General features: G+C 60.7%; 1 protein-coding gene across 2 annotated transcripts; it reads left to right on the top strand.

The window, feature by feature from the left end:
- The first annotated feature begins 971 nt into the window (after positions 1-971).
- Positions 972-27537, top strand: EPHA2 (EPH receptor A2). Of its 2 annotated transcripts, XM_065929862.1 has the most exons (17): positions 972-1170; positions 5392-5459; positions 7080-7749; positions 15752-15907; positions 15990-16322; positions 17022-17137; positions 17558-17711; positions 18173-18272; positions 18770-18825; positions 18993-19118; positions 19213-19398; positions 19525-19586; positions 19783-19992; positions 20150-20299; positions 20991-21184; positions 21763-21918; positions 26616-27537. In XM_065929862.1, exons 1-17 carry the CDS (start codon positions 1086-1088, stop codon positions 26719-26721), a joined length of 2928 nt encoding a protein of 975 aa, XP_065785934.1. In that variant the 5' UTR covers positions 972-1085; the 3' UTR covers positions 26722-27537. The 2 variants fall into 2 exon arrangements, with proteins under 2 accessions (XP_065785934.1, XP_065785932.1); XM_065929860.1 differs by having other exon boundaries at positions 19213-19586.

Raw genomic sequence — 27537 nt, 5'->3', positions numbered from 1 at the left:
CTGTGCAACCTTTGGGCATATTGTTTAGGCTGTTGCAGCCTTAGTTTACTCATCTTGTTCAGTCGCAAAGTCTTGTCCAACTCTTTGAGACCCCAGGGACTGCAGCAAGCCAAGCTTCCCTGTCACTATCTCCTGGAGCTTGCTCAAATTCATGTCCATTGAATCGATGATGCCACCCAACCATCTCTTCCTCTGTCATCCCCTTGACCTTCTGCCTTCAATCTTTCCTAGCATCAGGATCTTTACCAAAGAGTTGGCTCTTCGCATCAGGGGGGGTCAAAGTACTGGAGCTTCAGCTTCAGCATCAGTCCTTCCAATGAATATTAAGGGTTTGACCTCTTTGCTGTCCAAGGGGCTCTCAACAGTCTTCTCCAACACCACAGTTCAAAAGCATCAATTCTTCATTGCTCAGCCTTCTTTGTGGTCCATCTCTCACACCCATACGTGACTACTGGAAAAACCATACCTTTGACTATAGGGACAGGGATAATGACATCTACCTCCTAGGGGAGAATTAAGTGATACGCATGTCTGACTCGTCCTTAGACGCGGATGCACTCAGATTCCTGAATTCTTAGAGGCGCCTGAGCAGAGAAGCTCTCTCTGACCGCCGAAGGTTGGGTGCACAGTTCAGAAACACTAGGAAGCGGGACGTCAAGCTGCTCAGAGGGCGACTGCTTCTTGAGCCTTTAGGCCATTTCAGCTCAGACCTGCGGGCCAGTGTTGAGCTCGGCCCCGGTGGCAGAGGTTAAGAGCGGGGCTCAGCGCAGGATCCCTTAAGGCTAGCCTCGGTTGCACCGGCTCTTAGAGGCGCTCAAACCTGCGAGGACCTGGGGGCGCCAGCGAGTCCCGAGGGCCCAGAGAGCCTCCCCGCCCCCGCGGGGCGCCAGCCCGGCCCCTTCGGAGACACCGGGGGCGTGGCCCGTGACGTCACCCGGGCATGAATGGACAGGGGCCGGTCCGCTCTCCGCCCGCATTAAGCTCTCCGGCGGGCAGGAGGAAGCTACGGGCGGGAGGCGGACCGGGGCCGGCGGGCGGGCGTGCGGAACGGGGCGCGGAGCCGGGCGGAGAGCGAGGAGCGCGGCATGGGGCTTCGGGCGCTGCCCGCCTGCCTCGCGCTGCTGTGGGGCTGCGCGCTGGCCGTGGCCTCCGCGGCGCAGGGCAAGGAAGGTAAGCGCGCGCGGCCCGACCCCGGTCCCTGCTCGCCCCGAGCGCCACTTCGGAAACTCTTGTCCCTGCGTGCTGAGGTCTGGAGGGCTCGCAAGCTGCGAGCCGGGCGAGTCTGGGACCCCCGCCCCAGCCCACTCGGGCAGTAGGCGCTCCTAGGACTGAGAGGCTGGGGCCCTGGCGCGCGGGGCTCAGAGGCCGCAGAGAAGGGGACTCGGCGCCGGCCACGAGGCTTCAGGAACGCGTCCCGGCGGGGGCGCGGGGTCTTTTGGATCAGGAGTTGTCCGGGGGTCTTTCCGGCGGGCTCAGCTTCGTGTTGACCTGAGTTCGCGAAACCGCTTGCCCCGATTTTGTGGAGAAGGCGTTTCTGTGGAGGCCACTCACTTTGGGGAGGGGGTCTTCGGCCGGCGGGGACACGCTTGCAGAAGCCCCAGCCCCCTGAAGTTTTCTCCACGCCCCGCGATGCCTCCAGTCGGGCAGGAGAGCTCGCGGGGAGTTTCGGGCCAGTTTGCCCACTCACAGCCCTCCCTCCTTCCCGCCCCGCACTCCGGGACTCGGGGGGCAGGTCCCGGGCCGCGAGTGCGGACAGGAAGCCCCAAAGCCAAGCGTTCTGAGCGAGGGGTGATTCAGAGCCAGGAAATGCAGCAGGTGGGGGCGCGGCCTCCCAAGGTGTGGAGCCGGCACCCCAGGGCCACCGCGGAGTCGGGCACCCGGGGGGTGGGGGACTGACTCACCCGCCCCCGCCGCTGCGCTGGGTGAGGGGCCGCGCGGACTTCGCCCAGGGCGGGGCCGCTGGTGGGTGGGGGCGTTGCCGCCTCGGCTGGGGTCGCGGAGCGGACGGGGGCTCGTGCCCTTGGCCGAGGCGCTTCCTGTCCACCCGTCCACCCAGCCGAGACCGGCTTCAGTTTCCGACTGAGAAGGTCTGCCCGCCCGCGGGGGCAGAGGAGGTTTCCGCAGGCTCCACCAGAGGGAAGTGCAGAGGAAACCCAGGCCCCGTGAGAAGTTTCCTTGAGCCTTGCCTTCCTTTTCCGCCTCTCCACCTGGGGTTGGAAGTTTTGCTGTTCCAAGTTGGGAGTAAAAGAGGCCCGAGGCGGAACTCTTTGAGGGTGAGGGTGGGGGCACCCCTAATCAGTCGGGGCTCCTGGTCCCACCTTGCAGGCTGAGTGGATGGGCTCTTCAGTGACCCTCAATATCCCCCCACTCCAGCTTTTTGTCCTCCTCCTCCTGGGGGGTTGTGGTTGGAAGCAAGGAGGGAGACAGCCGCATTCACTGCAGGCCTGTCCTGAAGGCCCTGGGAGTTGGGGTAGGGGGACCAGGCAGGACTGGTGTCGTGGGTGATGATTGTGCTGTAGCCTTGCCCTTGGGCCGCTGTCGAGCCCCCCAGCCAGATGACTAGTGCCCACCACACCCCGACGTGCATGGCAGGGGGCAGGACAAGGTCCAGGGAAGGTTTCTGCTCAGGCTCCCAGAGTCCCTGTGAGGGCCTCCCCAGGAAGCTGTGCCTGTGGTGGGGTGTGGGGGACAGATGCCCCAGCTGGGATTCCATGGATGTGGTGCCTTGGCCTGGAGGTGGGTCGGGGGTGCAGACCCAAGCCCCTTCCACCTTCACCCAGGCTGCTTTCCTCTCCCTCATCCTTCCCCGTGAGCGCAGGACCAGGCTGCCTTAGGAGGCCCCATGGAGCCTGTTAAACTCTCAGCAGCCCCTGAATCTGTCCTTTTACAAGCGGGGAACCTGAGGGCGGCCTGATCCCTTTTTCTCCAGAGGGTTAGCTCTGAACATCCGGCTGCTCGGGCTCCAGAGCCCGGGGCCCCTGCACCCAGGTTCTGGGCTGGGTTTTCCTGAGATGTGAGAAGACCTGCAGGGCTTGCTGGCCTGAGCTGGGAGGTGGGCTGGAGAGCGCTCCTGAGCCTGGGAGTCCTTGGCCTCTTGGTTCTCTCAGAGCCCAGTGTGCGCTCTGTCCCCTCTTTACTTCGTTCCTCTCTCCGTCCTGTCCCTCAGCCCCAGTCTCCCTGCCTCCCTGCTTTAGGAACCAGCCTGTCTCCTTCGGAGGGATGGGGAGAGCAGGGAGATGATGCCTTTGAGTAAAGAGCTCTCAATGAGGTGGACCCACGAGGCTGATATTTGCGATGGGACTTCAGACTGAGAAGAAGGTTTTCCTGGGGGTGGGGTGAGGGACAGGGGCCCCTGGATGAGTCCAGCTTAGCCCAGGCCTCGGAGAAGCCATCAGGCCCCGCAGAGGGGCTCCCGGGCCCCGCCGGTACCAGCTAGGTCCCTGGAAGCAGCTCAGGGAGAAGCCGCGCCCGTCAGGGTGGAGACCAGGCCAGGCGCCTGTTCCTGGTGATCGGCTCTAGGGAATTTCCCCCGGGAGGGAGGGGTCTCCTTCCTGTGTGAAGGCTTCTTTCTTCTCCAGTGAGCCCTGTGATATTTCTCAGGCTGGAAGGGGAGCAAGCTCTGGCAGGGGTCGTGGGGGTCCCTCCGTGCCAGGGTAACCCTTCAGCACCCTGGAGCCATGAGCCCCCTCCCCCAGGAGTATAGCCTGCAGCTTCCCACCCCTCTAGGGAAGGGGGGCGTCCGGACCTTGAGGACCTCTCACCTTTGTCCTCCTACTTCCCTGGGCTGGAGCCAGGAACCCCCAGATTCCTTCCTGTGGAGCCAGAACATTCCATTTGCTAGTGGGGTTAGTGAATTTCCCGAGCCTGAGCCTTGGACATGTCCGAGCAGATCCTTGCCCCTGCCCACCCCCAGCCCCCCTCCTCTGTCCCCTCAGCCCTGGGCTCGTGCCACGTCAGCTTTCCTCTCCCCAGCCTGGCTGTGGGCCTTTCCTAGAGAATCTGGCTGGGTCAGGAGCGGTCAGCTGGTAGCGCTCCACTCCCAGGCCCAGGGGAGCGGGGTGGTCTGCCCTCAGCAAAGGGTTTCTCAGAGTCTGCCCAGGCTCCCCTCCCCGTCCCCCGCATCTGTCTAAATCAGCTCCATCTCCACCTGCCTGGGATTCCACCCTGAGAGGCATTCTTTCAGGTCCAGGCCTTGAGGAATGCTGCTTCTTGGGGCCATGTTCCTCATGTTTCAGAGTCCAGAAGAAGTCAGCACTAGGTCCCTCCCCCCCCCACCTCAGGGCTTTTCCTCTGAATCTGGGGACCTTACAGAGGGTCATGCTTGTTCTCCAGGCCCCGGACCCTCCGGGGAGTGTTGCTTCTATCGGTAGCTACCTGGACGTTACTTGGAAATGGAGCAGGAGGCTGCACCAGGGGTCTTGACTGCAGTCGATGAGGCTGGCAAAGCCAGGGGTGGGCAGTGAGAGGTGCTTGAGGGCACAGCTGGATCTTGGGAAGCCCCTGGCAACGTGTCCTTCCCGCGAATTCCGATGCCTCTCTGGGGACAGTGAGGTCCAGGCAGCTGTTTACTCTGGGCCTGGATGTTCCCTTTAAGGGTTTCCATCTCAGTCCCCAGACGCCTCTGGCAGGTCAGTGGCCCGGGTGTCAGGGACGGAGGCAGCAGGAACGGGTCTCCAGGGCCGGGCCGCACCAGCTGTGTGTGTCTGCAGGTCCCTCCCAGAGGCCCCGTGGCCTCAGGGCTTTGTTGTGCCTGCTCTGTGGCCTTCATGGTGGGAAGATCAGTTTCCAGACACCACCCCCCCCACCGACCCCACTCCCTTTCCTGGAGTCATTCCCACCTGTTAACAGCTCTCTCCTCTTGGAGGGCCAGGAGACACGTTATGTACACACGTGTGGTGCATCTGTGTGGCCTTTGTGGGGCTGAGGGTACTTTGTGCTGTGTGTGGGGTGGGGGGATGTGGCTGGGGCAGATAAGGGTGTCCCCAAGGCCTGCGTGCGTGGGAACCGCTGCGGAGGGGCCTCTTCCGGAAGAAGGCAGGGTGGCATGGTGTCCCTCAGGCCCAGCCGCTGTGCCTTGCTGGGCCGAGCTCTGCCCTCTTCGCCCAGCTGGGGCTGCAAGCGGGCGGCGTGGCTGGAGGGAGAGGCCTGGTCCTCACCCGTCCTGCGCTGTCACAGTGACGAGGTCCCCTTCCTCCCCGGGGCCCTGCCTCCCTATTCTGGAGGGACGTCTTCTTGGCTGTGCTGACCCTGAGTGGTGGGGCTCTCTTTGGGGGCTGGGGAAGCCTTCAGGGCCACTTGGGATTCCTGGGGAACTCCTGCCTTTTCCACCATGGGCTGATCTCTGCAGATACTTCCAAGCGGACCCAGTTTCCCCTCTTTTATCTCTTCCAGTTGTCCTGTTGGATTTTGCTGCAGCTAAAGGGGAGCTCGGCTGGCTCACACACCCCTATGGCAAAGGGGTAAGCTGTCTGGGGTGGGTGGGGACCTGGGGACAGGGAAACTGAGACCCGGGGAGGATGGGGCCTGGCCCAGAGCCAATGGCTCAGCCAGGGTTTAAATCCAGGCTTCTCACCAATTAGGCAGGCTGGGACGAGAGGGCAGGGAAAGGCCCCGAGAGCTGGGGAGAGTGGGGAGACAGCCGGAGGCCGCGGCAGAACAGGGCCCCAGGGTCGTCAGAGGGACCCCCTCTGGCTCCCTCTATTCCCCTCGGCAGGCAGGGAAGGAGTTTGAGGCTCCCCCTGTCTTTGAGGTCCCAGCCCAGAAGATGAGGGATGAGCTAGAGACAGGGAACAGTGTTCCCAGGTCCCTACAGCCCCGGAAGCCAGATCAGGTTCCTTCCAGGCAGGCCTCTCTCCCTGCTTCTCCAGCTGTTGCTCCCCTTTCCTGCTTGAGGCTGAGTTTGTTTTGCTTTTCCACCAAGTTCATCTCCTGCGTTAGTCTCCCTGCCCTCCCCTGCCCTGCCCTGCTATGGCCTGGACTGGTGGGCAAGACCCCAGGGTCCTCTCCCCAGCTTTGCGTGTGACTGCTGTGTGGCCTTGGGGAGGATACTGATGCTCTGGGCCTCAGTTTCCCCCTTATTGAATTTGTTCTGGGGCCTGAGCTGTCTCCAGGGGGTACTCGAGACCGTTTCCATTGCTGGCCAGATCTGTGAGTGAGCTGGGTGCTGGGCCCTGGTCACCCCAACTCCTTAGGCCTGGAGTTTAATGTCAGCAGATTTCCAGGATCCTGGAATGTCATCCAACCAAGTCATGACACAGAGTGGGAAACTGAGGCCCAAGGGCATCTGCGGCCAAGGCCGCGCAGTGCAGCCCAGGCCTTTCTCCGTGGCCCCTTCTGCTTTTTTCATACATAGGTTCATTCAATCAGCAAATACTTTCCCAAGTACTTACTATATTTGAGGTAGGCCCTGGGGATACAGAAATGCCCTAAGGAGCTCAGACTCTGCTGTGGCAGCAAGATGTAGTTGGCACCAAGTAGGTGCTAAGATAATGGAGGCCATGGGAGTCTGAGGGAAGCACTTGCCCCAGCCTTGGCCCAACCTGGGAAGCCTTCCTGGAGGAGGCTGAGCAGTGATCTGAGCAGTGGTGCGGAATCACCTGCCGTTCCTGACCCGACCCCTCCCTCCCACTCACATACGCCTACACTGTGAATGGGAGTGGTGGTGGCGACACCAGTTGCCTTGTGTGCCGGCACCCGTGCCAGGCAGCGTGCCCAGTGTTTGGTAGACGTTCTGTCGTTTATCTTCACAGCAAGTTTGTGAAGTGGCTCTGGCCCCCATGGCAGGATGGGGACTTTGAGGCTCAGAGAGCTAAAGTCGGCTGCCTAGGGTCACATGGGACCCCCAGCCTCCGCCCTCAGTCTAATATAGGGGTTTAGCACCCCGGCACCGGTGTCAGGGGGCACACCGAGGGGTCAGATCCAGTTCAGCCACTGGTGACGTGTGAGGGAGACTCGGAGCCCTTTCCTGGGCCCGAGAGTGAGGCTGGCAGGAAGCGGAGAGCCTGGCGCCCGTCCACCCCCTGGCTGATGCCTCTGGGCGCCTGCCTCCCTGCCCACACTCCCCTCTCGGCCCCGCACAGTGGGACCTCCTGCAGAACATCATGAACGACATGCCCATCTACATGTACTCCGTGTGCAATGTGGTGGCCGGCGACCAGGACAACTGGCTCCGCACCAACTGGGTCTACCGCGGGGAGGCTGAGCGGATCTTCATCGAGCTCAAGTTCACCGTGCGGGACTGCAACAGCTTCCCCGGAGGCGCCAGCTCCTGCAAGGAGACCTTCAACCTCTACTATGCCGAGTCAGATGTGGACTACGGCACCAACTTCCAGAAGCGCCAGTTCACCAAGATCGACACCATTGCGCCCGACGAGATCACAGGCAGCAGTGACTTCGAGGCGCGCAACGTGAAGCTGAATGTGGAGGAGCGGTCCGTGGGGCCGCTCACCCGTAAGGGCTTCTACCTGGCCTTCCAGGACGTGGGCGCCTGCGTGGCGCTGCTGTCCGTGCGCGTCTACTACAAGAAGTGCCCCGAGCTGCTCAAGGGCCTGGCCCGCTTCCCCGAGACCATCGCTGGCTCCGACGCGCCCGCCCTGGCCACTGTCGCGGGCACCTGTGTGGAGCATGCCGTGGTGCCCCCCGGGGGCGAGGAGCCTCGCATGCACTGCGCCGTGGACGGCGAGTGGCTGGTGCCCATTGGCCAGTGCCTGTGCCAGGCGGGCTATGAGAAGGTGGAGGACGCCTGCCAGGGTGAGTGAGGGTGCGTGGCGGAGGCCGTGTTCCCAGGCTCCAGTCTCTGCTCTTGGAGCCGGGGACCTTGGTAAGGTTGTCCTTGCTCTGACATGGGGTGGTTCTGTTAGTGGAAATCTCAGAGGCTTCCTAGGCTGAATTCACTCGTTCACGAGAATGAATCCATTGAGAAATGGACAGTGTGCAGAATGTGAGTGAAGACTCTCAGGCAGGAGTGGAAGTGAGAGTGTTACTCGTTCTGTTGTGTCTTGACTCTGCAGCCTCATGGACTGTAGCCCGCCAGGCTCCTGGGTCCATGGGATTCTCCAGGCCAGAATACTGGAGTGGGTTTTCCTTTCTTTCCTTCTCTAGGGGATCTTCCCAACCCAGGGATCAAACGCAGGTCTCTCGCATTGCAGGCAGACTCTTTACTGTTTGAGCCAGCAGGGAAGGCCCCAGACAGCAGTGCGTGAGTTCGCATCTCCGTGCTGCATTTAGCTGTGTGACTCAGCCAGTTCCTTAACCTCTCTGTGTCCGGCTTTCCTCATCTGTACGATGAAGGTGAACATACTACCCATCTTGTAGGGTTGTTATGACAGTCAAATGACTTAATACTCATAAAATGCTTAGGTCAGTGTCTGACACAGAAGTGTTTTTAAGTGTGATTGTTGTTTTTGGTTCTTCCCAGAAGTTTATCTTGAGTATCTGTTAATGAAATAGCACGGTGGGTACAGTGCATTCAGGCTCAGGAGCTGGTTCCTTCTCTGTTGATTCACCGTGTGACACTGGGCAAGTCACTGAGCCTCTCTGGGGCTCAGGCCCCTCTTTGGTTCTTGGAGGTGAACGAAGTGGACCCAGGATTTGCATTCCCTGGCTGCACATGAGAATCACCTGGGGCTTTCTGAAAAAGGCCTGCTTGGGAGGGGTGCTCAGGTCTGCCTTCGTTGCCTGCCCCACCCCGGGCCATGGACCCAGATCAGCCCACTGGGGCTTCTGCTGATGACGACGGGGCCGGCATCATCAGACTGTCTGGGCACAGGGCCTGAGCTCTCATCGAGAGGCCATGGCTTGGCACAGCCAGGCCTGTGATAGCGGAACGCACTAAAGCAACGTGGATTTCTTTCAGTGGTGACTTTTTCTGGAAATGGCTGCGGGGCAGGGCATTTGTGGAATGTGGGCCGACCTTTGGCTGGCTCTGGGAGCTTCTTTGCTGAGATAAGCGGGGTCTTGAGAAATCGGGGGTTCGGGGCCTGCACTTACACATACCGACCAGTGACCTTTGGTGAATGTCTCACCTCTGGCCTCAGGCTTCCTGATTGAAAGATGAGAAGTTCAACTATTCTAGCAGATTGTATTCTTACCTAGTAACCATGGATCTTTCGGGGTTTCAGGTGTTGGAGGGCCCTGAAGTCCTTTCTCACGGGCTGCACTTGCCTCTTAGAGCCAATCCTCAGAACCCCACTTCATACAGTCTACAGCCTCATGAGAAGTCTGCTCAGAGCCTCTCTGCCTGTGGCAGAGTCTCTGCTCCGGCCCTTCCACTGCCCTTTGTCCTCCCAGCTGTCGTCTGCTCCTTAGCTGGCCCTGCCTGCGGTGACCTCAGGTGCACGCCCCCGGCTTTCAGACAGTGACCGCCAGGGGCGGGGGGGTGGGGGGAGGCCTCCCTGGGTGAGCAGACTCCTCCCCATGACATCCTCACACAGGAATGCAGGCGGGGGCTGGGGGGCAGCTGAAGACTTTCCACAGGCTGGTGATTCAGGCCAGTCCGCGATAAGTGGACAGTTGAAGTGGGGGGTGTCTCTCTGCAGGAAGGGGGGTCGGGTTTCCCTCTCCGGGAGCGGGGGTTCAGGGCCTCTCAGGCTTTGTTTGTGAGTTTGTTTGTTTGTTGAGTCACCCCAGGAGGGAGGCCTGGTTTCCAGGACTGGAATCTTTGACTTTGGTCGGGGGACCCTCTGCACCACTAGCCACCTGTTGCCGATTTTCCCCCTTGGAGTCCCTCTCCCTAAATTCCCTTCCGTGTGGCTTGGGGGCCCTCTCTGTGGTTGGGAACCCCCAGCCTGGCGACCCTGCCCCTGCAGAGCTTCCCCAGCAGCCCAGAACCTTGACGGTGGGGGAGACCCCGCTACAGAGCTTGGAGCTGCCCCGGGCGAGCGCTCCGTCTGCCTGCTCCTGCGGGTCTGTGCCGCTGGTCTGAGAGGCGGGGACTGCTGCCCGTCCCATTGCACAGACAGGGAACTGAGGCTCAGAGAGGTGAAGAAACCTGCCTGGCATCACACAGTTGAGACCAGTCGCCCCAGGACTGGATCTAGCCGACACAGCCACATCCAGGCCAGAGGATGGCTCAGGAGGCGGGGCGGGAAGTGACCGGTTCCTCTGGAATCCCTGAGTCAGCGCCTGGCCCGGATGGATGCCCCGGGCAGCAGGGTGGCAGGTCCTGGCACAGGTGGCAAGGGGGCTGGGGGTGGGGGCTCTTCCTGAGCCTGTTACAGAGGAAACAGGGAGCTGAGGATCTGTTCCCTGCCTGCCCTCCGCAGAGCCATGGACCGAGAGGCTCCCGCTGGGGCTTTACTGGTGACAAGCCAAGTCCAGAGTGGGGCTGGGCAGGCCAAGGTCATCCGGTCCAGGTGATTGCCAGTTCCTCCCCAGGGTTCCCTCCCCAGGAGGCTCAGGAAAGAGTTAAACAGACAGCGGAAGGGAGCCACCTCCCAGGTGCTGTGTGGACAGGTGGGCACGGGCAGCCGCACTCTGCTGAACTATGTCAGGAATGAGCCCGTTTCCCTCCGGCGCCCCCGCCCCCAGCCCTACCCCGGGGACGCTGGAGCCGCTCAGGCTGACCGCCACGTCCCCCGGGGTGGCTCTGTCTCCCTGTTTGTCTCGGCTTCCTGTCCTGGCACGGCAGCTGGCGCCTCGGCCCGGGGACTGCGGGCCAGGTGAGCAGGTGGCCAGCAGCTTGGGCCAGAGGCTCGGTCCAGCAGCTGGGGGTGGGAGCTTGGGGGTCAGGAGGTCCCTCCTTGGGGGCCCTTGCTCCCTTGAGGGGCCCAGCCCCTCCCCGCTCCAGTCTCTTTGTCCCCCAGTTCGTGGACACCTCATCCTGTGCTGAGCATTTCCCAAGCAAAGTTTCCTTTGTCTTCACAAACAACCCAGAGAGCCCGAGCACTCCCCTTGTTTTACAGATGAGGAGGCTGAGGCCCAGGGAGAGGAAGTGAGTGAGGGAGCTGGGGCCTGGCATGGGGAGGGCAGTGCACTGTCTTCAAGTGCCCTTGGCATGTAGCTTTCTACCTGCAAGCCCTGTGACCTTGGTGAATCCCCTCTGGGCTTCACTCTCCCCACCTTAGCACTCAGAGCCTACCTCCTGTGACTTTCTGCTGTGGTTCCTTCTGAGAACCTGGGTTGCTCTGGCAATCTGCAGATGGGGTGACCTCTGCATGGGTGGCACCTGACTGGCTGAGACCTGGCCCAGGGTCCAGAGCTGAAGAGGAGGCACCCCCTAGGCAGGCAGTGACTCTGGCTGAGGGGGTCCTTAGGTAGGATGTCCCTGAGCATGCAGGGGCTGATCCCCAGGCTGAGCGGGTGGTGGTCTGTGATCTGTGACTCGGGGGTTTGTCCCCTCCCAGGGGAGTGCCCCTGGCCTTATTTCAGTGGTTTCTTCTGGCCTGAATGGGGGTTGGAGCCGTGGCAGCCCCCACCCCCCGCCCAGCCCTCAGCTCACACTGAGCCCAAAACCTCCATGGGGGGCCCTCCCTTCCTCCCGCACTGAGGTGAGCAGCAGGTCCCAGAACGGAAGGAAGGAGTCAGGGAAAGCAAACAGCAGATGAAAGGCTGGTGCCGGGGAGGCGGAGTCTGGCTTATCGCAGCTGGTGGAGGAATGTGCCCACAGAATGTTCCCCGGGGTGTGTGGGAACAGGGCCGCTGGGGACCCGCGTTTGCAGGGTCAGGAACTTATGGGGCCGCTGACTGCTGCCCGTCAGGTGTGGGGCAAGGTCCAGGCTTTGTGCCTTTGGGCCGGGGTGGCGCACGTGGTGGCCAGCTGGCCTGGGCTGGGGTAGGTGACTGACCACAGGTGGATTGCTACCACCCCTTCTTGACCCTGTGCCCGTGCCACCGCTGGCCGGGCGAGGGGGCTGGGCCTGGAGGAGGGGCTGTGCCACTGGATTTGCGTCACGCCAGAGGGCGTATGTCCCTGAGTCATCCCACGCTGCCACCTGAGGGGCGGGCATCGGGAACTGGAAAAACCAGGGTACACCCCTGGGCGCAGCCACCCTGCCCCGTCCCCCTGCTCAGAGAGGCCTGGGCCTGCCAGGGACTGGGGCCAGGGAAGTTCTCCACGGGTGTGCCAGAGCTGGGATCTGGAGCTGGGCAGGTGGCATCCTGGCACCATCCCCCAACACTCTCCTGGGCACCGAGACGCTCGTTTCTGTGGCCCTCGAGCCCATTTGGAGTGAGCATGTAGGTTCTGTCTTTACTCACATTTTCATTCATCTGTCCAGGCAGCAGACGTTAGCTGAGCACCTGCTGTGTGCCAGGCCCTCTGCTGGGCCAGGGAACACAGGGAAAGCGGATTCCACTTCTGCCCCCCACCAGCTGCCTGTCTCATAGAAGATCCGAAATCATTCCAGGAGTCCGAAAGCCAGGGGTGTAAATTTCCCTGGAGCAGAAGCGGTGTTTGTTTTTCTTGCCATGGTCTCCCAGCAGCCAGCATTGTGCCAGACACGTAGGAAGTGCTCAGTTGCTGTTTGGTAAACATAAGATTGAGTAAGAGTTGCCCTGATGGTCAGAAGGGGGCCAGAGATTGGAGAGTCCAGGAGGGCTGTGTAGAGGAGCTCAAGCTGGGTATTGAAGGATGCATAGGAGTTTGCTGATGGGTGAAGGGACAGTGGGTATTTTGTGAGTGTGAGTTATGTTTGGGAATGTGTGACCACCCAGTGTGTGACCCCTGTCCCCACTCGTCTGCCCAGAACGCCAGGAAATGCAACCCTGTAACATCAGGAAGACCCGGGGGCCTACCAGTGGCAGACACGTGGACTCTGGGGCCCCTGAGCAAGGGCACACTCTGGTGGGGCCCAGGGAAGGCCCCGTGGAGCTCTGCGGCTGCAGGAGGGGGCAGCTCATTCCCGTCAGGCCAGCACATGCCCTGCTGGAGCTGCCTCGCTGCTATTCTTTGGCACATGCCCAGCGGAAATCTCTCCAAATTCCCTCTTTCCTGCCGGCAGCAGGAGGGCCACCCCCGGCTCAGAGACCACAGACCGGAGCCCGCCTCTGCTCCTGCTTCCTCCTCTGGCCTGGGGCTGGGGGGCTGGGGAGCAGCCCCTGGGGAGCAAGGGGCCCTGTGGGGTTTACAGGTGCTGAAGGCCTTGTGGGGGCTTGGGGTCCCTCCCCAGCCTGAGCGCCTGAGCTGGGGGGTGTGATTATGTTCTTGGGGGCCCCTGAGCACCCCGATTCTGCGGGGCCTGGACCACCTGCAGCCAGTACTCACCCAGGGTGTAAGCCCCTCTGGCAGACAAGTCAGGGCATTTCGGGGAGTTGAGATCCCAGGATAAACAGGGCCCAGCTTTGTGAAATCTCACTTTTATTTGTAGGTTTGGGGGAGGAGAGAGCTATTTTTGTATTGTAACGAATAAGTAATGAGGAAGAATGCAAAATACACAGGGATTCCTTAAATGCAACTGGAGACTTGGAAAACCTTTGGGCCTTGAAGTAGGAGGTCACGCTGGTGGGCCCAACCAACCCCCTCCCACGTGGCCTGGGTGTGATGTCACTGTTTTCTCCCCAAGGACATAGAGGTGCCGTGTGTTAGGAGGTGTCACCCCCTCCCCTAGCTACTCTGAAATGTGTCTTGGGATTTTCTGGTATTGTAGCGGTCGGGCCTCCTCTCCTCGCTCTTCGCTCTTGCTTTGTTTAAGAACTTTGATTTCTCTTTGCTCCAAACTGACGTGTTTGTGGGGAAAGGAGGGGGGTTTGAGGTTGGCATCCAGGGTTTAGGTTTTGGTTTCCTGTCTTAGGAGCTCGTTGACCTTGACCAAGGTGTTTTACCTCTCTCGAGCAACAGTTTCCTCACCTCCAGAGTGGAATGAATCATTACAGCGCCTGGTTTGATAACACTTATTGTGACGACTACATGAATGTCGAGTGCCTGGGCCAGAAGCGGCACAGAGCAGCTCCTGATCAGTGGTTGCTGCGTGTGACGGGCTCCAGGCTACGCCGTCCTGGACAAGCCCCCTCCCCTGTGACGTGTGCCCGAGCTCTCTCAGGCCTGTGCTGACATTCTGCCATGGCAGGACAGGCAGGAGAGGAGGGAGCAGCTTCCAGGAGAGTCCCCTTGGGCCCCGGCGAGCAGTCATTAACGGGGAGGTGTCCTTTAATTCCTTCCCCTGACTCCCCACCTCTGCTTGCATAGGGAACTAGACAAGGAGGGAGACTGTCCCCACCTTTTTTCAACAGCATAGATCTGACTGTACCATTATTCTCTACATCAAACCTTCACTGGCTCTCACTGCCCCTAGGATAAAGTCCCGGTTCCTTGATCTGACATTAAGGGCCTTTCTCAAGCTTGTCCCTTGAGATGGCTCAGACTTACTCTCTGCTACTCTCCAGACTTGTGCCCATCAAGCCACGCACACTTCCCATTAGCCTTGGTCTTTCTCACCCCTAACTCCGCCTCCCAACACTTCTGCCCTGCTGAACTCCTACTCAGCTCCTAAACCCTGGCTGAAGTATCCCACATTTGACTCAAGGTTGTTTCTACCCCTGTAGGCCTTTGCCCATCCCTTTCTGGTGGACATCGTCCTGTGCACCTGCTCCCTGAGGTCAGGGGCTTTGTCTCAGGCTTCCCTGGTGGCTCAGATGGTAAAGAATATGCCTGTAATACAGGAAGCCTGCGTTATCCTGGGTAATCCCTGGGTCTGGAAGGTCCCCTGGGGAAGGGAATGGCTCCCCACTGCAGTATTCTTACCTGGAGAATCCCATGGATAGAGGAGCCTGGTGGGCCACAGTCCATGGGGTTAGAGAGAGGCGACACGACTGAGTGACTAACACTTTCACACTTTCACAGGGTCTGTGTGTAGGGCTGGACATGAGAGTCAAGGATCAATGTTTGATGAACATGACGCTGAAGCTAGAGGTGTCTCATTCCGTGTCTTCCCACTGAATGAGCTGAGGGTGGGGGACAGTAATTGTAGGCTTGGGGAAGAGGACACTGGGGGACCCCACCCCATTCTGGCTGCTTCAGCAACTGCTCAGCCCCGGGAGAGCCCTGCGCAGTGTCTGGGTAGTTTCCTGCCTGGGGGGCCAGGAAGGGGCCTGGGGCCGGGGCGGGATAGGGCGATGGGAGGAAGAAGCCTCTGGAATGAGGTTTCTGGGACTCTCCCCTGCTGGCTGGGACCGTACCTGCCACCAGGGAAGGAAGAGCTGCTTCCTGGCGGCCCTTGTGAGTGGAGGAAGTGATTCGGTCCCTGAAAGCAGATCCAGAGAAAATGCCGGGGGTCTGGCCTTTCCTGTTTCCTGGGGCCAGCCCCAGGACAGGAAGGCGGTCCAGCCTCAGGGTGGCGGGAGCACCCGCAAAGCTGACACCCTGATGCTCCTGGCTGATCTGCTGGGGGGCTGGGCTGGGGGTGGTGATCGTCAGTCAACAAACACAGATGGGGAAGAAGACAGTTACTGCCCGGGCGGCTCGTAGTCCAGGTGGGACCTGCCAGGCTGGCCTGCACAGACTCAAGGAGGTAAAGCAGACAGGCCGCTTCTTGGGGAGCTGGAAGCTGAGATGCGGGCCTTGAACGCCAGGCGTGTGGGCGGCGCATTTCTTATAAGAGCCCATTGGGGGGTTTGCAAAGGTTTGGAGCAGGCTGGCCAGGCACTTCTGGGTGCCCTGCCTGAACTGGGTTCTTACCATGCATTTTGTCATCACTCTCGCCAATAACCAGACTGGCCCATAGCGGCTCAGTGACTTGCCTGGGGGCCCAGGGTGAGGGAGAGGAAGAGTCGCTGGGTCTGGGAGCAGGCTGAGCTGACTCTGTCCCCGAACCCCCAGCCTGCTCGCCGGGGTTCTTCAGGCCCGAGGTGTCCGAGGGCCCGTGTCTGGAGTGCCCTGCACACACCCTGCCATCCTCTGAGGGTGCCGCCACCTGCGAGTGTGAGGACGGCTACTTCCGGGCTCCGCAGGACCCGCTGACCCTGCCCTGCACACGTGAGTCTCCCGGGGTCAGGGCGGGCAGGCTGGGGGTGGTGGCTGGTGCTGACCTGTCCGCTCCCCACCCTGCCCTGTGCAGGCCCCCCGTCCGCCCCGCACTACCTCACGGCTGTGGGCATGGGCGCCAAGGTGGAGCTGCGCTGGACGCCCCCCCAGGACAGCGGGGGCCGCGAGGATGTTACCTACAGTGTCTCCTGCGAGCAGTGCTGGCCCGAGTCGGGCGAGTGCGGGCCTTGCGAGGCCAGCGTGCGCTACTCAGAGCCGCCGCTGGGGCTGACCCGCACCAGTGTGACCGTCAGTGACCTAGAACCCCACATGAACTACACCTTCACCGTGGAGGCCCGCAACGGCGTCTCGGGCCTGGTGAGCACCCGCAGCTTCCGCACAGCCAGCGTCAGCATCAACCAGACTGGTAAGCGCCTCGGGCTGGGGGCCATGCCCGTGCGACCTGCCCAGGTGGGGGGCTTCCCTAGGATGGTGACCCGAGCTCCGCTGGGTTCCGAGGCAGGCAGCACGGAGCGCTCAAAGGCGCGGCCCCTGGCGTCTCTTCTGAGCTCCGTGACTGAGGGCGAGTCCTTGACCACTGGACCCGTTTCCTCACCTGTAAAGTGTCAGTGGCTCAGCCATGTCCGACTCTCTGCAACCCCATGGACTGTAGCCCACCAGGCTCCTCTGTTCATGGGATTCTCCAGGCAAGAATGCTGGAGCAGGTTGCCATTCCCTTCCCCAGAGGATCTCCCCGGCCCAGGGATTAGACCCGGGCCTCCTGCACCGCAGGCAGATTCTTCACCACCTGAGCCACCAGGGAAGCGCCTGTGAGATGGGGCCTATTTAAGGGCTGTTGGGAGAACCTAACGAGCCCTTACATGTAGCCTGGTCCACAGAGGCGTCACTGTTCTCCTTTCAGTATGTATGCGCTCGTAAACACTCGTGGGGCACCCTGATGTGCCAGCCTGTGTTGGGGCCCCAGGCTGGGGCTCTGTGCTCTGGGGCTGGAAGTTGAGAACCCCAGGTCAGGCTGTGGATGGGACTGGGTCTGGGTGCTCCCTCAGTGGAGGGCTGCCCCTGGGTGGCTTCTCACACCCCTTCCCGCCACCGCTGTCCCGCCCAGAGCCCCCCAAGGTGAAGCTGGAGAGCCGCAGCACCACCTCGCTGAGCGTCTCCTGGGCCATCCCTCCGCTGCAGCAGAGCCGCGTGTGGAAGTATGAAGTCACCTACCGCAAGAAGGTGACGCACGCAGGGCCGGGACTGGGCACAGGGGCGCTCCCTGCACCACGCGGTCATCTGGAGAAGCAAATGGGGTCTGGGGTCTTCCTGAGAGTTGCCTCTCCGAGGCCAGCCAGCAGGGGTTTGTGGGAGAGAAGACGCAGTGTTCTGGAATCCCTGGAAGAGGTGCGGGTGCAGGAGAGCCCTGTCCTGGAGATCAGGCAGACCTGGGCTTGAGTCTTGGGTCCTGCATTTGCTGGCTGTGACCTGGAGCGAGTCACTTCGCGTCTCTGCGCCTCAGTTGCATCCTCTGTAAGAAGGGCACCAAGCCTGCTAGCACAGAGACTAACCTTGCTAAGCTGGAGTTGCTTTCTGGCAGGCTGAGCTGGCCGCCCTCGTCTGTCCTCACGGTCTGTCTCTCCACCTGCTGAACACCCACAGGGCGACGCCAACAGCTACAACGTGCGCCGCACGGAAGGCTTCTCCGTCACGCTGGACGACCTGGCCCCGGACACCACCTACCTGGTGCAGGTGCAGGCGCTGACGCAGGAGGGCCAGGGCGCCGGCAGCAAGGTGCACGAGTTCCAGACGCTGTGTGAGTCGGGGCCTGGGGTGCGGGCCGGCCCAGCGTCCCGACGCCACCGGGACATCCTGGGCAGAGGGAGTAGATCAGAGAACTTAGAAGCGCCCCCTTCCTGGTCAGCCGGGGCCTCGGATGGCCCTGCATGGGTCAACCCCAAGCCTGGGAAGGGGCAGGATGGAGGGTGGGGGGGAACCAGGGCCATGTATTCAGGGCTCTGTTGTGGGAAGAGAAGGATGTAGGCTCTGGCATTGACAGGCCCAGTTCAAATCCTACCTTGTGGAGAGAGTCCCCCACACCTGCTCTGTTCCCTGGGGAGAGCCTCTCATTGGCCATCTGTGAAATGGGATAAATACCCTCATGGGCCGTCAGTAGTAGAGGCACCCAGCAAGTGTCTGGGGCTCTAAGTACAACCAGGGGATCACCGTGGTCTGAAGTGTGGGGCTCCTTTGTCACGTCTGGTCTCCCCTCGACAGCCACGGGAGGGTCTGGCAACATGGCAGTGGTCGGCGGTGTGGCTGTCGGCGTGGTCTTGCTCCTGGTGCTGGCAGGAATTGGCTTCTTCATCCACCGCAGGTTTGTGGGAACCCGTGGCTGAGCTCCCCAAGGACTTAGGCAGGACGCGGGGATGAGAACCTGTTTCCTGAGGGACAATGAGGTTGATAGAAATCTAGTCCCTGCCTCCCGGGGCGGGTTGGTGGTGGTGTGTGTGTGTGTGTGTGTGTGTGTGTAGATGCAGTGACTTGTGAAGGGCTCCGCACAGGGCCTGGGGGGCCACGGGGGCTCTGGGCAGAGTGGTCATCAGAATGGCGTGTCCGTACTTCCTTGGAACACACGGGCAGGAAGCTCCGGGCGCTATAATGAAGGAAGCCTGCATTACAGCCACTTAAGGGCCATTACAGGGTGTAGGTGCCAAGGAGGGAGCCAGCTTGCTCATTTCCTCTGCCTGGCTTTCCCCACGCCCTCTGCCCGAGGACACCAGGCCTCCACTCAGAACCAGGGTAGGGTCAGGAGGCTCTGAGACAGGGGTCACTGAGCTCCCTGTGTGTCTGGTCTCCCATGGGACCTCACAGGAGGAAGAGCCTGCGGACACGCCAGTCCTCGGAGGATGTTTACTTCTCCAAGTCAGGTGAGCTGCGACCCCTGCTGCCCTCCTGCGGTCTTCACGCCTCCGGGTCTGTGGCCAGGCGATGGGCCTCCCCGGGGGTCCCTGGTCCATCACCTCCTCCTCCCCCTGCTCTAGGGCCCCTCCCCTCCCCAAGCTGTCTGTGACCCTGCCTCTCCTTCGCCTCCCAGAACAACTGAAGCCCCTGAAGACCTATGTGGACCCCCACACCTATGAGGACCCCAACCAGGCTGTGCTCAAGTTCACCACCGAGATCCATCCGTCCTGCGTCACGCGGCAGAAGGTGATCGGAGCCGGTGAGGATGCGCGGCACGGAGGGGTCTGGGGCGGGTTGGGAGTGCCCGATGCCCGGGCTGACGGGGGCGTTTCTCCCACCTCGCCTGTCTGCAGGAGAGTTCGGGGAGGTGTACAAGGGCACCCTGAAGGCATCGGGGAAGAAGGAGGTACCTGTGGCCATCAAGACGCTGAAGGCCGGCTACACGGAGAAGCAGCGAGTGGACTTTCTCAGCGAGGCCAGCATCATGGGCCAGTTCAGCCACCACAACATTATCCGCCTGGAAGGAGTCGTCTCCAAGTGTGAGTCCTGGCTCCGGAGTGGGGGTGGGGGACCTGTACGGACGGGAGGGGTTGCCCCCTGGGGGGCCGGTAGGGCCTCTGCTGAGAGCTGCTCCCCTGCCCTGACACCTGTGCGCACCCCCACAGACAAACCCCTGATGATCATCACCGAATACATGGAGAACGGGGCCCTGGACAAGTTCCTGCGGGTGAGATTGTGGGCCTGGGTGGGGCCCTGGGATCCTGGCTGGGGGCTGGGGGCCCCGGTGGGCGTGGCCTGGCTTTGGGGGGTTCCCCGGTGGGCATGGCCTGACTGGGGGCTGGGTCCCGGTGGGCGTGGCCTTGCTGGGGGCGGGGTCCTGGTGGGCATGGCCGGCTGGCGGCTGAGGCCCGGTGCCCCCGCAGGAGAAGGATGGCGAGTTCAGTGTGCTGCAGCTGGTGGGCATGCTGCGGGGCGTCGCGGCCGGCATGAAGTACTTGGCCAACATGAGTTACGTCCATCGCGACCTGGCCGCCCGCAACATCCTCGTCAACAGCAACCTGGTCTGCAAGGTGTCTGACTTCGGCCTGTCCCGGGTGCTGGAGGACGACCCCGAGGCCACCTACACCACCAGTGTGAGTGCTCGGCGGCTCTCGCCAGGACGGCGGGCCTCGGGGTGGCGCAGCCTTTGCCCTCTCACACCTGGGGCCTGGGTCCCTGGGGAGTGTGGCCCTGACTGGGATCGTCCCAGGGGTGCTGAAGGGACAGTTGTGACCGGCCTGGTCCCTGCAGGGTGGCAAGATCCCAATCCGCTGGACAGCTCCGGAGGCCATTTCCTACCGCAAGTTCACCTCGGCCAGCGATGTGTGGAGCTATGGCATCGTCATGTGGGAGGTGATGACCTACGGGGAGCGGCCCTACTGGGAGCTGTCAAACCATGAGGTGGGCCCCCTCGTCCTCCCAGCCCCATCCGGACCTGGGCTTAAGCCTTTACTCATTCCCAAACCCCAGGGGTTGGGCAGAGAAGAGTTTGGGGGGTTGGTCTTCATCTGGTACGGCCCTTCATTGGTTCAGTGAATGTCCATTGAGGGCCTACTGTGTGTCAGGCTGAGTGCTAGGCTCAGACCCAGTCCTTGCTTACACTCAGCAAGAGATCAAAGAAAGAAGCAGTGGGGTGGGGGAAGTGTGTGTGCATGCAGGCATGTGTGTATATGCGTGTGCTTGTGTGTCTGTGTGTACAAGTACCTGGTACCTCATGCAACCAGGAGGCCTGGAAGACTTCCCAGAGGAGGTGACATCTCAGCTGAGACTGAGGCATAGTAAGGCAGCAGTCAGGTGAAGACACAGAGGGGGAAGAGTGCTCAGGCTTAAAGGGGGCAGTGTGTAGGCATCTGGAGACCACAAAGAGGCTGGCTACAGGGCTCACGGCATGGCTGTTGGCCCGGTGCCCAGGAGGAAGCACAGTCAGGGGACCCTGCCTCCTCTGGACGCAGCCTCTTAGCACCGAAGCTTGTGTGTCAGGCTCAAGAAAGGAGGCCCATCCCCTCTGTTCTGGGCTCCCCTTCCTTCTGCCAACCACTGTATGGGAGTCTGGGGGCTGTGAAGGCGCCCTGACCACCCCGCCCACCCCCAGGTGATGAAGGCCATCAATGACGGCTTCCGGCTGCCCACGCCCATGGACTGCCCCTCCGCCATCTACCAGCTTATGATGCAGTGCTGGCAGCAGGAGCGCACCCGCCGCCCCAAGTTCGCCGACATCGTCAGCATCCTGGACAAGCTTATCCGTGCCCCCGACTCCCTCAAGACCCTGGCTGACTTTGACCCCCGGTGAGTTCTGTACTTTCGGTCCAGGGCGGCCCCCCAGGCATCCTCGGGAGCCACCTCAGCATGGCGGGCAGCGAGGGGCGGGGGGGGGCAAGGACTCAGAAGTGGCACGTGGGCATTACTTAGCCTGGACCAGGGCAGCTCAGGCGATACTAACGGAAGCAGTCAGCATGTGTGTGTGGTAAATGGGCCGGCCTGGCGCTTAGCATGTTTTGACTCATTTAGACAGCTTAGGAGATGGTCCTGTAATTATCCCCCTTTTGTAGATGAGGAAACAGACACGGGGCAATTAAGTGTCTTATGTGCTGGCAAATGGTCAGGCTGGGACCGTGGCTCTGAAAACCTGAGTCTCTCACATTTGGTTCTTTTGTGGTAACTGGTGCTGCTGTCAGTGGAAGCGGGGGGGCAGGAGACAGAGACGCTGAGTGCTCCCGGCCCACCGGGGCTGTCTCTTGGAGCCTTTCCTGACTTGGCTTGCCCATCGCCCAGATGAGGAAACCCAGGCGGGGCAGCTGGGTGGCTTGCTGGGGTTTAGGAGCAGCTCCGGGGGCTCACCTGCAGGCTGGTGTCTGCTGTCGCAGGGTGTCCATCCGGCTGCCCAGCACCAGCGGCTCAGAGGGCGTACCCTTCCGCACGGTGTCCGAGTGGCTGGAGTCCATCAGGATGCAGCAGTACGCAGAGCACTTCCTCGTGGCCGGCTACAGCACCCTCGAGAAGGTGGCGCAGATGACCAGCGAGTGAGTCTGCTCCGGCCCCGCCCCGCCTGGCCTCGCCGAGACCCCAGGCTGCCTCCAGCTCTCCCACTGCCCACTCTTCTCTCTACCTGCCCTGCTCTGCCCCTCGTCTCTTTCTCTCTCCTTCTGTCTCCGGGAGAGTGGCTTTGCAGGAAGGGCAGAACCAGGCCGGCAGCCAGCAGTCCTGGGCACTTATGTGGCTCCGGTGAGAAAATAATAATTGTAATCGTAACAGTGGCATCTGTTGAAGGCTGACCATGTGCCGGCTCTGCTTGAGCACTTGGTTTTGTTTTTTCAAATGCTTTATTGCTATAACTTAGATATTACGGAGAGCACATATCCTCATTGTACAGATCAAAGTTGGGTTTTTGGGCCGCACCCTGTGGGATCTTAGTTGCCTGACCGGGGATTGAGCCTGTTCCCTCTGCGTTGGAAGCATGAAATCTTAACCGCTGGACCACCAGGGGAAGCCCGTGTGCTTGTGTACTTTGACTTAGCCTTCGTGATAACTCGGCAGGTGGCTCCTGTCAATAGCCCCACTCTTGACTGTAATAGTGGGCAGGGCGTGTGGCAGGTGAGAAGCAACACAGCCCAGGGTTCCATGGCCGTTACGGGTACTCCAGCCCGGGGCAGTCAGGCTCAAGAGGTCAGACACCACGGAGGTCGCTAGTGAAGTGGAGGCTCAGAGGTTACGTGGCTTACTCCATCCAGGTCACACAGTTTGTAGCTGAGAAAAGAAAGACTTTGTTTCACAGCCATCACCTGGTTGAATTCCCTATTTGACTCGCGAATAGAGGCTATTGTTACCTCCCCCCCCACTTAATAAGTAGGGAAACTGAGGCTGAGAGGTGACGCAGGTGGCCCGAGGTCACAGAGCCAGTGAGGTGCACCATTCTTCTCCAGGACGCTGAGCAGACTGGGCAGAGGGCTTGCACTTTCCTGGCTGACGTGAGGGGGGCGCCGCCCACCCACCCCGGCCCCTCTCCTCCTACGGTTGCCTCTCAGCCCTGTGGCCCAGCGTGGCAAGCAGTGCCAGCCCACCAGCCCTGCCTCAGCTTCTGCCCTGCGGGAGCTCTCCTCTCCTCCCAGCTCCAGCATCGGGGACGCTTCCCGACACGGCCTTGGCGCAGACACCTCTTCCTGTCCCGGGAGGGAGAAGACACTTGGCCTTTTGTGCTTCTAAAAATAGTGGTAGTTCCCAGCTGTGTCAGGCCCAAGGTCGTGGAGGAAACGAGCCTCGGGGCCGGGAGGCTTTGGGAATCACATGGGAAGGGCTGACCCAGGCCCCTTGCAGTTCTGGGTCACAGTTCTGGGGCTAGGGCCTCTGTCTGAACATTCTCCAAGGCCTCTAGAAATTTCTCAGCTGGACTTCTGACCTGCTGGTCAAGGCCTGTCAGAGCTAGCCCTGACCTGTCCCAGGGGACAGCCCGGATAAGAGTCAGGCAGGGACAGCTGACCCGAGGGAGGCATGGAAAAGTGGAGAAAAGAGACAGATCGCTTTCTTTGTTACATAGAAGTTTCGTTGATGCACGATGCTGGCCAGCCTCTGCTGTATGGCAAAGTGACTCAGTGATGTCCACGCACACATTCTTCCTTTGTATGCTTTTCCATTGTGGTTCTGAATACAGTTCCCTGTGCTGTAACCTTGTGAGATGGGTATCTTGCATCGCCAGCCACCTGCAGGGTCCAGAGCTTGGGCTCTGCAGTCACAGCTGGGTTCGAGTCCTACCCTGGCCACTTCCTAGCAGGTGGTTTTTGTCAGGTTAGGTTCCATCTTTGAGCCTTGGTTTCCGTTTCCCTTCTTGGGTATAATGCAGATGATCCACTTGGAACACAGTAGGGGCTTAATCCATGTCATGCTCCCCTTTTCCTCCATTCTCTTGCTTTCCACCCACAGCCCATGGGCAAATACCAGGGTCCCTTGGCTGCTTCCTCTACCTTGGGAGCCTGGAGTGGCGCTTTGCCCTCCTGGGGCCCCACTGAGGACAGCAGAGCCTCTCTGCCGGGTGAGCAGAACTGAGGTCAGGGAGATGTGCTTACAGGAGACTCAGCTCCTGGAAGCTTCCTGAAATAGCCCGGGGGGGCTCCTCGGCCAGTTCTTTCCCATGAGTGGGAGCAGGGCTATCTTGGACCGATGGGGGTGAGTGTGTGTTGAGATCTGAGCAAGCCTGGATAAAGGCAGGAAGTCCTTGCACGCTCCCCCACCTTCTCTCAGCCCCACTGGTGCTCCAGCCCGGGGCCTGTGTGACTCATGCCGCTGCCCCCGTCTTTATCTCCAATTAGACAAGGGAAAGGGGGACCTCAGAGTACTTTTTAACCCTGGAGGCTGTGTCTACACATGCTGTGGGTCCCAGTGGGAGGCTCTGCGCTGCTCTCAGAAGTCAGCCCTTCTGGGATGGGATGTGGATTTCGGCTCCAGTGCCTCACCCCTGCCCTGAGTCCATATCCGTCACACGTCCCAAGGGGCAGACTGCTCAGTCCCCTGGGGTCCCACTGCGTGCACAGTCAGTCGTGTCCGACTCTTTGCGACCCTCTGGACTGTAGCGCACCAGGCTCCTCTGTCCATGGGATTCTCCAGGCACGAATACTGGAGCCGGTTATCAATTCCTTCTCCAGGGGATCTTCCCGACCCAGGAACTGAACCCGTGCCTCCTGCTTGGGAGGCAGACTTTACCACTGAGCCACCTGGGAAGCCCCTGTGGCTGGTCCCACAGTGGCTGTCTCTTCTCAGCTTGAGCATTCGCCATGTTATTTTGGAATCACTTGAGTTTCTAGCTAGACTAGTGAGTGGTTCTGAATGTTTTTCGAGGAGCTAATGGAAGTCATAGGTGTTGCACCCCAGAAAAATACCCAGTCCAACAAAGGGCCTCTGCAGTGTCTGGGGCTGTGGCCCGCCGCATCCTGGGGGCCCGGGGGCACTGGCCCACGGGTCTTCCAGTCTCCACATGCCCTCAGCACAGCCTGATGCTGATGGGACATTTGTCGAGAGGATGAACGGTCAGGCCGCGTGCCCTCCGCCCTCCTGTCTCCTGCTGCCCGTGGCCAGTGCACAGGGGGTGCCCACTGGGCGGGTTGTGGCCTCTGAACCCCGCCGGGGGGGAGTGGGCCGGCATTGCCAGGGCTCAGGAAAATGGTGGCCTCGGTTGTGTGCGTCCCCACCCCTGTGATGGGAGTTGATCCAGGGGGTGCCTGCCCTGGATCTCCCAAGACAGAATCTAAGGCTGGGGCAGGAACAAACTTGGATGGTCTGCCGGAGGCCACAGGCATCGGCCGCTCTATGTGGGGAAAGCGGTGCTGCTTTTTCAGCACCCTCCACCGTGCAGGTTAGCAGTGGCGCTGCTGTGGTGGGTGAGGAAGTTCTCCCAGGTGTCTGACTTCGGGCCTTCCTGCTGCAGTCCCGGGGCTGCCCTCCCACACCTCCGCCCTTCCGAGCTCAGCACTTCTCCAGGGGCTCCCAGAGCCTGTGGGAAAGTCGTGTCTCCAGAGTTGCTTGCACCATGTAATTAGCTCCCTCCCAGGAGAGGGCCCATAAAAACCAGGGTGTTTTCATGGGTTGGGGCTGATGGGTGAGGATGGTGAAGGGGGAAACTCCCAGCGTGAGCAGTAAAGGTCTGCTCCAGGGTTCCTGGGAGTGTAAGTGGCTTTACGAGGGGATGGAGGGTCTTGGGGGGAGGCGGCGGAGGACCCTGGGTCCCTGGGCACATCTTTCTGCCAGCGCTGATGCCGCCTTCCCCTCTGCCACCAGTTTCCAGGGTCTCCCACCCTCCAGTTAGGCACAGTTACCTCAATTTACAGATGAGGAAATCGGGGTTCCTAAAGGGAAAGCCCGTCCTGTTAGAGACCCGCATAACTTTAACCTCTGATGGCCCCTCGGGGGCTTCCCAGGTGGTACTAGTGGTAAAGAACCTGCCTGCCAGTGCGGGAGATGCAAGGGATGCAGGTTTGATCCCCGGGTCAGGAAGAGCCCCTGGAGCAGGCCACGGCAACGCACTCCAGTGTTCTTGCCTGGAGAGTCCCAGGACAGAGGAGCCTGGAGGACTGTAGTCCACGGGGTCAGAGTTGGACACGCCTGCAGCGACTTAGCACACAAGCTCCCACGGCCCCTCAGTGAGGGTCTCCCGAGTCCTTCCTCCGCTGTGAGAGCTTGGAGGAGTGGGGGTGAAACGAGGCAGTGGCTGTGAAGAGACCTGGGGCAGAGAGCCTTCAGGGGCCTCCCGAGGGTCCCTGGCGTCCACCGATGGCATCCGTGTTGCCTGGGGAGGGGCCTTAGCTGGGCTTTTAGGACAGACCCAGGGTGGAGGGGACAGCCTTCCTTCTCAGCTGGCTTGTTCAGCTCTTCCACCTCTCAGCTATGTCCCTCTGGGCAAGTCAGTTCACCTTGCTGAGCCTCAGTTTTCTAATCTGCAAAATGGGGGCAAAAACAGCACTTACGGATTTTGTGCTGATTTGATAAAAAAAAAAAAAAGCTTGCACTCAGTGCCCTGTCATTTTTAAACTTGTCGGGGTCCCAGGCTTGTAGGGCGTGGGCGCTCCCTACGAAGCCCCCACCCAGGCGCCACGGCCCCCTCTCCCCGCCCCCTCTCCTCGCCCCCCTCCCCACGTGCTCCCCACGCCCCCGTCTCCCGACCCCCATCCATCCCACGGCTGCCCCCCTTCCCAGAGCGGCCCCTCACTGTCTCCTCCTGTCTCGCCCTGCACAGCGACATCAAGAGGATTGGGGTGCGGCTGCCCGGACACCAGAAGCGCATCGCCTACAGCCTGCTGGGCCTCAAGGACCAGGTGAACACGGTGGGGGTCCCCATCTGAGCCCTGAAGGCCCTTGCGAACCATCTGCTGAGAATACTTGAAGAAACAGACTGGCTTCCTTCCGTGCTAGGCCACCAGGGACAGTATTTATTTCCAGTTTTTCTTTGTCGACGCCATCCTGAGGCCTCTGCTGCGGGGAGGTCTTTGACAATATCTTGGCCTGAGCTGAGGAGATGCTCAGGGATCCTGGGCTGGCTGCCTCTTCGCTGACGAAGGACTGACCTGGCCTCCACGCACACAGCGGCTCCAGAGCATTTCCATCACCCCTGCCAAGACTGCGGACCCACACACGGGCCATCACCTCGTGGGCCATCGCTACAGTGACCATCACCTCGGTGGCCATCGCCACGGTGACCATCACCATGGTGACCATCGCCTCGCTGACCGCCGCCTTCCAGAGGCGGAGCAGGAACCTCATGGCAACACGAGGAGGAGCCACACTCAGCGGGCAAGACCCAGTGTGGTCCTCCCGCCCCCAGCCCCGTCCTCAGCCCCCACAGGCCGAACACTTGCTCCCCTGGGGCCCCCGCAGGATGCTTGGTTGTGTGGAGATTTTTAAAAAATATATATATATTTTGTACCTTGTGGAGAGGATGTGTGTGAAGCGGGGGGCCTGGCTGGGGCTCGGGGCAGACAGCGCCTGTGTCGGACATTCCCAGACCCGCTCAGACACCATTTACTATTCTGTCAGTGTTAATGATTTTGTTCTGTTGGGTTTTTTTTTTTTTTGAACCTTAATTTATTATTTTTTTATATTTATTGTTAGGAAATGACTTATTTCTGCTCTGGAATAAAGTTGCAGATTGTTCAAACTGA

Source organism: Muntiacus reevesi, chromosome 3 (assembly GCF_963930625.1).
Source record: "Muntiacus reevesi chromosome 3, mMunRee1.1, whole genome shotgun sequence".
NCBI lineage: Eukaryota > Metazoa > Chordata > Mammalia > Artiodactyla > Cervidae > Muntiacus > Muntiacus reevesi.
The sequence above is the reverse complement of the archived record's forward strand: the minus strand, read 5'-3'. Positions and strand labels throughout refer to the sequence as shown.

Bases quoted from the DNA above. Each gene is read 5' to 3' on its own strand.
- EPHA2 (XM_065929860.1), top strand. From the start codon at position 1,086: ATGGGGCTTCGGGCGCTGCCCGCCTGCCTCGCGCTGCTGTGGGGCTGC. The intron at 7,750-15,751 runs GTGAGTGAGGGT...CCGAACCCCCAG, and splicing joins GGTGGAGGACGCCTGCCAGG to CCTGCTCGCCGGGGTTCTTC. The intron at 21,919-26,615 runs GTGAGTCTGCTC...CGCCCTGCACAG, and splicing joins GTGGCGCAGATGACCAGCGA to CGACATCAAGAGGATTGGGG.